The sequence below is a fragment of the Pediculus humanus genome, genomic scaffold (genome assembly GCF_000006295.1).
Source record: "Pediculus humanus corporis 1103172107391 genomic scaffold, whole genome shotgun sequence".
NCBI lineage: Eukaryota > Metazoa > Arthropoda > Insecta > Psocodea > Pediculidae > Pediculus > Pediculus humanus.
This window is the reverse complement of record NW_002987017.1, coordinates 128,814-137,877: the sequence shown is the minus strand read 5'-3', so window position 1 is coordinate 137,877 and position 9,064 is coordinate 128,814. Positions and strand designations below refer to the sequence as shown.

Below are 9,064 nucleotides of genomic sequence, written 5' to 3'. Positions count from 1 at the left end.
CAGAACTTTCCCTCTCTCTCTCTCTCCCTCTCCCCAACCCCTCCACGGATTATTATTATTATTATTATTGTTTTTAATTAATCACTTTCGATAAGCATTTATTTATTTATTTATTTTTTTTCTAATGGAAAAAATTTTTCTCTCTCTCTCTCTCAAAAAAAAAAAAAAACCGGTAGGTAATACTTTAATACCAACTTAATAAATACCAGGCACGTGTGTGGAAATGGAAATTTTTTTTATTTATAATTACGATGCAGTTTTCCAATTCCTTTTTTTTTTTTTTTTTATTAATAATATATATTTATGACGTTCAAATTTTAATTGTACTTTGTATTTATACATATCCGTTTAGGCTTATATCATATCTTCATCATGTAGCTTTTAGTAATTTTTCTCGTGTGATTCATTTGTCCTTTACTTTTCCTTTTTTTTTGAATAAACAAACCAAAATCCTTTGACATTTTGCCTTCTTTTTTTTCCCCCACATGAAAACATGTAATAATTTTTTTTTCCCCTCCTCCTCCCTCCCCTTTTTTTAATTCCATTTAATTAATTTCATTTTAATTATGACACGACCTCATTTCGTCGTGACCCCTCTTGTACTAAATTCATATTCTATTTATTAATTATTAAAATAATTCACATAATATTCATTATTTTCGTTTCAGATATATCTTTGTGAATTATTATTATTATTATTACTATTTTTTTGAAGAAAAAATGAATTTAGAATTTTCTGATGTTATTTACAAAGTGAAAAGAAGATGGAGAGACAAAGGTAAGAATTTTTTTAATGTTTTTTTGTTTTCTTTCCTCCCCCCTCCCCCCCCGTAAATTTTTATAATTACGAGTGCGTGTATGTTTATATATAAATATATATCAAACACTAAAAAAAAAACTCAATAAACAATATTGTCAAACATGGAATATTTGTAAACAAACAAAACAATCGGTTGTAAGTGGAATTTAATAATGTAAACGCGCGTGTAAGAAGACAAACAAACAAACAAACAAACAAACGAAAAAAAAAAAGGCGATCTGATCAAAACAAACCGGTGAACCTACGTCGAGCAAGCAAAAAAAAAAAAAACAAACAACAAGTTGAAGGTTGAAATTTGTTTTTTTTTTTTTTATGCCATTTTTCTTAAATAAAAACCAATTTAAAATAGTCACGTGATGTGAATATTATATTAATTCTTTTCCCTTTATATTTTTTTTGCCCTTTTCAAAATGTCTTCCTTGTTACTCTTCTTTGTTGTTCCATTTTTTCATTTATTATGATTAACAATTTCGTTTTGACCTTGCTCAATTTCCAGATATATTTATTATACATATTTTCATAATAATAATAATAATAATAATATAATTTTACCCCGACTTTCGTGAAAACTTTGGCATCACGTGACGACAACGACGACGACGACCATCTTAAACATTTTTACAAAAAAAAAAAAAATTTTATGTAGATAAATCAATCAATCAATCAATTTTTTTTTTTCTCCAGAAAGCAGAACAATTTTACATGGAGTTAGTGGTAGTTTTAGAGCTGGACAATTATCTGCTATTTTAGGCCCATCTGGAGCTGGAAAAAGTACCCTTTTAAATATTTTATCCGGGTTCAGGTAAACATAAAAAATGTTGATTCGCTTTCAGTTCTTAAACATTATCCAACTCTGTTTGAAATGACATTTTTTTTTTTGCAGCATGGAAGGTGTCAAAGGTGAATTTAAAGTTAACGGTCAACCGTTAAATAAAAAATTATTTCATAAATCATCGAGATACATAACGCAAGAAGATTTACTTCCGCCTTTTCTAACGACGAAAGAAGCCATGTTGATAGCAGCCAATTTGAAATTGCCCAAGACTACGACCCTAAAACAAAGGGAAATGGTCGTCGAAGAAATACTTTCCATGTTGGGTTTATTCGAATGTAGCGATACGAGAACGGAAAAACTCTCAGGAGGACAGAAAAAAAGACTCTCTATCGCTTTAGAACTAATAAACAATCCTAGTTTTTTTTTCCTAGACGAACCGACAAGGTATAAACAAAAAAAAAAAAAAATCCCTTTTGGGAAAATCCATAACTCATCATTATTTTCAATTAAAATTTTCTTTTTTTACGGCAGTGGACTTGATAATGTATCAACAATGCAATCGTTAAAATTACTCAGGAAATTAGCTAAACAAGGAAGGACGATAGTTTGCACCATTCATCAACCGAGTGCATCCATATTCGAGCTTTTTGACAACGTGTACTTTTTAGCTGCGGGAAAATGCATTTATCAGGGAACCACACAACAACTCCTACCATTTTTATCTTCCAAAGGTTTTCTCTGTCCTACATATCACAACCCGGCAGATTTTGGTAAGAAATTAAAAAATTAAAAAAATCAATCAAAATAAACAAAAAAAACCATTTTTCAACTTTTTTTTTTTTTTTTTTTTTCAATTTTAGTAATGGACATTGTCGACACCGACGAAAACAGCATTAAAATCATGTCGGAAGCAATTTCCAACGGGAAAATATGCCATTTTAATTTAGATCACGTGACCGATCAAATCAAACAATACAATTCGAACGAAACGAATGATGCTGCCGTAGAAGATGCATTGATGAAATCAACCCCCGAACAAAATAAAATTGAAAAAGTTTACGAATGGATCGCAAATGAAAAAACGAGTACAGAATATAAAAATTCTCACTGTTGCGATACTCAAGACTATCCGAGAAACAGTTGGGACCAATTCAGTATTTTAATGAAAAGAATGTTGAAACAAAGAAGTAGGAATACGGTAAGAGAAACTTAATCGCACTTGGAAAAATCCATCAATTTTCCATTAATAAATTATTATTATTATTATTATTATTATTATCGATTATTTCCAGGAATCCATGAAAATCCTTCTTTTGCATCACATATTTTGTGGCCTAATGGTCGGAGCTGTTTTTTACAACACAGCCAATGACGGTTATCAAATGTTTAACCATTTAAAATTTTGCGTCGGTTACATACTATTTCACACTTACACAAATGTTATGCTCCCAGTTTTAGTTTGTAAGTGATTGATTGATTGATTGATCGATTGATCGATTCCTGTTTTATTTTCCTCGATATTTATTTGTTTTTTTTTTTAATTTTCAGATCCGGCCGAAGTTAAACTTTTGAAAAAAGAATATTTCAACAGGTGGTACGGTTTAAATCCGTATTATTTTGCTTTGATGTTGACCAAGCTTCCGTTGCAAATTATTTTCGGAACTTTGTATGCCACAATTATTTACTTCATGGCGGGTTTACCCGCTCAACTATTTAGATTTTCCTTATTTTCCGTCATCGGAATATTGATTGTGTTGGTGTCGGATGGAGTCGGAATGGCCATCGGATCAATATTCAACGTGACGGTAAGTTGAATCTTTTGTCTTCTGCTTTTTGTACCAATCTCTATCTAAATTAATAAATTTCTCTTTTTGTTTTAATCAGAACGGTTCGGCTGTTGGTCCGGCAGTTGTGGCTCCGTTTTTAGGTCTGGCAGTTTACGGCTTTGATTTTGCAAGGGATATCCCCTGGTTCATATACGGCATCATGAAATTGAGTTTTATGAGATGTGGAGTCATAGCCACCGCTCTGGCACTTTTCGGATTCGGAAGAAAAACGTTCGAGTGCAATGCAATGTACTGCCATTTTAAAAAACCCGATTTGATACTTCATTTTTTAAATGTCGAATCCGTTTCTATTTGGAACGAAATTTTCACACTCTGCGTTCTTTTCGTATTTTTTAGATTATTAAATTATTTCGCGTTGAGAAGTCGACTCGTTGTAAAATAACATAATGTGTACACAATTCAAAAACAATTTTTTTTTTTATATATATATATATATACATAGAATGTACAGATGTAAAAAATAATATCGAAATAAATTTTTTACAATTTTTTCAAGAAAATCACCTATTTACGCCACTGATTTTCGAAAGAAAAAAAAAAAAAAAAAACAATTGAATCGGTCCGCATACCCGATTCAATAAATAAATACAAATTTCGACTTTTTTATCGCAGTTTAGTACCCGAAACCCAACAACCAACAACGATAATAACAAAACAAAATATTTAAACGTGTAAACAACAACAACAACAACAACAACAACAAAATTGTTCGATTGTAGTTTTAAAATCTAATACAAAAATTTACTTACTCGTAAAAAATATCACGGAGGAATTTCTCCATTCGTCACAGAGTCTAAAAGAGTTTGAATGAGGGAAATTCCAGAATGTTTTTTTTTCATGTGACTTTTATAATTGGTTTTCCTACTGAATGATTTATTGCAAATGTCGCATTTGAGCAGTAGTTTTTCCGAATGAGTAGTAGTCATGTGACTTTTAAAAGTCAATTTGTTTTTATACTTGAGTCCACAGAGCTCGCATTGAAGAAACGCATTTAAATTTACCTGAAACGTGAGATGAAATTAAAAATGGTGAATCGTAATAGCAAAAATATTTATATTAAAAAAAAATTTATTTTAAACTTACATGTACGTTTTTTTCGTGAACATCTCTGTTAAATTTTAAACTGAATTTTTTCTGACAAAATTTACACGAATGTTGTTTTTGTCCAACGTGCATAGTGGAAAAATGACGTTTCAAGGCATCGGATCTGGTAAAGCATTTAGAACATGCCGAACACTGATATCGATTATTATTATTATTATTATTATGACTCTTCATGTGTCTGTTTAAGTTTCCCCTCTCAAAGAACTTCTTTTCACACGTTGAACATTTAAATGACATCCTGTTTAAACTATGCTTCAAACTTTGATGCTTTTTAAAACTTTTTATTTTTTCAAAAATTTTACCACAGAAACATGTAAATGGTGGCTCTAAATTTGTTTTCTTTTCTCGTAATTCTTTTTTTTTCCCATTTTTTTTTCGAGACCTCTTATTATTGTCTTCTTTATTTTTAACGTTGCTTTTTATTTTTTTAACTGAATTTATCTTTTTATTAGGTGATGATAAATTTTTACAAAAGTCTGTCGAAGGTTTACCGAGTTTTTCAGATGATTTAAAATTATTTTCATTACCTAACAAATGTTGAATGTCAAGAGTTTTTAGGTGCTCAATATCATCATTTCCTATAAAGTCTGTAGACTTCTTAGAATCGATTAATTTTTTTGAATTTTCTAATTGTTTTCCAAAAAACTCACAAGTGTTTTCTTCCATTTCATTTTCATCACTTTTAGCACAATTACTTTCATTCAAAGTAATTTTATTAACATTTTCATTTGAGTCTACACTATTGTTCATGTCTTGAAAATTAGTATTTATATGTGTATGATTATTCTTTTCAATCGTTCTTACATGCTCCTTATTTAAGTTTTTTTTCTTAACCAGCTCTGAAATAACATTTCTGATTTCGGCTCTTTTCGGCTTTGAAATTTTTTTTAAGCATTTCTTTAAAACAAAGTCAATTTCTTTAAGATAAATTTTCATATTTTCTTCAATTTCACAAAAGTTTATTTGTAATTGAAAAGAATGAATCAAGTTGAGAGCTTTCAATCTATTTAATATTTTATCTAATTTTGTTGAAATTTTCTGTGCTACATCCATCTTTACTATTATGTATTTGCCCACCAACTCATCAAACCTAATCCTGGTTCATTTATGCTAGCAGTTAAAGAATAAGGCACTTTAGTTTCAACCGAATCACCATCAGAAGAATTTTCAGGGCCAACTGGTGATGTTTCTTCGAATGTTTCAGCAGTGACTCGAAACCTTATTGGTTCACCTGAGTTCATAAAAAAAAATGTTCATACAAAAATTTTGTGCAATAGAATCAAATTTGGTTGAAATTATTAAAAAAGTAGACATTCCTTACCAATGTCCATAAATAAATCATGCTTTTCCTCATCAACTTGATATTCCCAAACCCAAACTTGTTCTGCTTCATCAAATCGACTTGGATGTTGTAAGGCACTACTGGGAATTATAATATCATCGAAAAATCCCAAAGTAACTGAAATCAAATTGTTAAATCTTTAATGTATAAAGGAAAGGTTAAATTATAATAAAAAAATTATAAGATACATACCAACAACTCCCTCTTGGCTACAACTTTTAACTTTGCCGACGAGAATTTCTGTTAGAAAAGGTCTAAATACAACATATCTAAAACATACTCGCGTGTGAAAACACCCATCACCAGGTATAATATGAGAATCTCCTAATTCTGAAATGTCCCAGAGGGCAATTGACAATCCAACATTCATCACAACCTAAAACGATGAACATAATTTAAAAAAAAAAATAACTTACTTTATTTAAAAACTACTTTTCGTTAAAAAGTGCACTTTGTCCAACTTACCTTATTAGCTAACTTTTTATTAATTTCTTCGGATATTGCATCTTTCAAAGGTTTATGAAAGTTGCAAGGAGAAATTCGAATGTAATCTTTAATTTCAGCTAATACAAACATTACTTAAAATCATAATTTTATCATAAACTAAATCAGGCACAACTTTTCGCACGAGTGTATTAAAAGCAAATTAAAACTCCAAGTACTTTTTATAACCATAGACATAAATTGTAATTTAAAACTGAATCAAATACTCTATGGTAATTTTATTTCAAACGTGTTCCAAGACAGTAACAGTACGAACTACTAGTTTTATAAACTTTATAAATTTTCAAAATAAAAAATATTTTTTATCGTTGGAGTTTTTTCGTATTATGAAATTAAACTTGTAAGGCAAATATGAACAACTGCGATTGTAAAGAAGAATGTCAAATTGTGCAAGCCAAACCAGATCGTAAAGTTTTTAGACCAGTAAAATCATTAAATAAAATACCCGATGAAATAATTAATAATGAACATTTGCAAAGGTTGTCAAAACTTTTACCATCAAATTATAATTTTGAAATTCCAAAAACTATTTGGAGAATACTTGATTTGGGAGCAAAAAGAGTAGCGTTGCAAATGCCCGAAGGATTACTAATGTATGCCACCACCATTGCTGATATCATTGAAATAATTACAGAAGCTGATGTTATCATTATGGGTGATGTAACCTATGGGGCTTGCTGCATTGATGATTTTACTGCCAAAGCTCTCGATGTTGATCTTTTAGTGCATTACGGTCATAGTTGTTTAATTCCAATCGACAGAACATCTAGTGTTAAGTTTCTTTATGTTTTTGTGGATATAAAAATAGATCCAGAGCATTTTATTGAAACAATTAAATTTAATTTTAACATTGATCAAAAGCTTGCTTTTGTTAGCACAATTCAATTTGTTACTACGCTAAACACATCAGCTGAGAAATTAAGAGATATCGGTTACTCAGTAGTTATACCGCAAGTGAAACCATTATCATCCGGAGAAATTTTGGGATGCACAGCCCCATATTTAAACAATGTAGATGTCATAGTTTATTTAGGAGATGGACGATTTCATTTGGAATCAATCATGATAGCAAATCCAACTCTTAAAGCATATAGGTATGATCCATATCAGAAAAAATTTAGCGAAGAAGGCTACAGTCATGAATTAATGAAGGAAAATAGAGCGGCTGCAATAAGTAAAGCGAAGAATATGCAAACATACGGAGTAATTTTAGGAACTTTGGGAAGGCAGGGAAGCACTAAAATCCTAGATTATATGCTTGTAAGTCATTATTTAATTTACAATGTATTTCAAGTACCTGAGAAATTTCAGGAATAAAATTTTCTTTCTTTTTTTTATTTTAGGATCAAATTAAAAAACTATCAAAGACTTCGATAGTAATATTACTCTCTGAAATATTCCCTCACATATTGAATCGAATGCCACAAGTTGAAGCTTGGTGTCAAATTGCTTGTCCAAGATTATCCATCGATTGGGGTGAAGCATTTTCTAAACCTTTATTAACATCTTATGAATTTAATACCATGTTACATAATGCTGATTTGTTTTGGAAAGACAAAATTGATGTTCCATATCCGATGGATTATTATGCAAATAATAGTTTAGGACCGTGGACATCAAATCATAAACGAGTAAAATAAAACCGTTTTGCATATAAAAAGACTTTTAATTATTTATTCTCACCTGATACCTACAGCCGAGAAGGAGGTTTAAATTTAAACGAGATGGGTTTACATACATAAAAAAAATTATTGAGTCATCCTTTTTCCCTAAAATATTTTTTCCAGTATATTATCGATAAAAAAAAAAAAAAAAAAAACCTGATTCTATTTATAAATGAAAAATTAACGGTTTTCTCATTCGTTCATTGAAGGCCTCGAAAATATTTTGCGTTTGCGCATTTCACGTGGTTTTAGACTTATCGAACGCCAACAACGCTTAATGGGTTTAGTATAAAGTCATCCGTCCGATTCATACGTAAATTGACGGCGGGATTTAATCGTTCGAAGTTGTTGTTGTTGTTGTTTTTTTTTTCCCCCTTTTTTTTTTTTTCGTTGTTGTGATCAAACATCATAAGGGAAAATTGTGAAAAATACAAATTTAGTTATTTATTTTATCAATGATTAGGTAAAATATTATTTTAAAATATTTTATTGTACCTAAGTGAACAAACTACCGATCGATATGAGTCCAAGTTATTTAAAAAAAAAAAAAAAAAATTCTCCCCATATTTATTTATCACACTGAACGTGGAAATTTTTAAATTTCCAGATTTTCTATTTAAAAAAAAAAAATATATTTTCATTCATTTGAACTTATTCTATTACTAAATAATTTTATTAAAAACTCATCGTTTTATTAATTAAGTATTAAAATATTAATTATTAATCATTAATTTAAAATATGCAATCATTATTATTATTATGATCAAATCACTTTTTTAATTACTTTAATTATTTATCTGCATGACTTAATTAAAAAAAAAAAATTTTAATTTAAATTTAATTATTTTTCAAATCGTTAAAAAAAAATTACTATAATTGTCATAAATACGATTTAATAATATTTAAATAATAATAATAATAATAATAATAATAATAATAATAATAATAATAATAATAATAATAATAATAATAATAATAATAATAATAATAATAATAATAATAACAATC

General features: G+C 29.0%; 4 protein-coding genes across 4 annotated transcripts; 2 read left to right on the top strand and 2 right to left on the bottom strand.

The window, feature by feature from the left end:
- Positions 1-720: 720 nt before the first annotated feature.
- On the top strand, positions 721-3,824 carry Phum_PHUM041800 (ABC transporter, putative; the record flags this gene model as incomplete). Its single annotated transcript, XM_002423140.1, has 8 exons — positions 721-778; positions 1,505-1,622; positions 1,704-2,039; positions 2,127-2,365; positions 2,456-2,793; positions 2,888-3,056; positions 3,144-3,400; positions 3,480-3,824. The coding sequence occupies 8 exons, from the start codon at positions 721-723 to the stop codon at positions 3,822-3,824; spliced, it is 1,860 nt and encodes a 619-aa protein (XP_002423185.1).
- Positions 3,825-4,203: 379 nt separating this feature from the next.
- Phum_PHUM041790 (zinc finger protein, putative) lies at positions 4,204-5,599 on the bottom strand (the record flags this gene model as incomplete). The annotated part of the gene is made up of 2 exons (XM_002423139.1): positions 4,204-4,443; positions 4,532-5,599. 2 exons carry the CDS (start codon positions 5,597-5,599, stop codon positions 4,204-4,206), a joined length of 1,308 nt encoding a protein of 435 aa, XP_002423184.1.
- An 8-nt stretch (positions 5,600-5,607) lies between these two features.
- Phum_PHUM041780 (DNA-directed RNA polymerase III subunit 22.9 kDa polypeptide, putative) lies at positions 5,608-6,464 on the bottom strand (the record flags this gene model as incomplete). The annotated part of the gene is made up of 4 exons (XM_002423138.1): positions 5,608-5,777; positions 5,868-6,005; positions 6,081-6,264; positions 6,354-6,464. The coding sequence occupies 4 exons, from the start codon at positions 6,462-6,464 to the stop codon at positions 5,608-5,610; spliced, it is 603 nt and encodes a 200-aa protein (XP_002423183.1).
- Positions 6,465-6,601: 137 nt separating this feature from the next.
- On the top strand, positions 6,602-8,032 carry Phum_PHUM041770 (Diphthamide biosynthesis protein, putative; the record flags this gene model as incomplete). The annotated part of the gene is made up of 3 exons (XM_002423137.1): positions 6,602-6,653; positions 6,769-7,652; positions 7,736-8,032. 3 exons carry the CDS (start codon positions 6,602-6,604, stop codon positions 8,030-8,032), a joined length of 1,233 nt encoding a protein of 410 aa, XP_002423182.1.
- Positions 8,033-9,064: the final 1,032 nt, after the last annotated feature.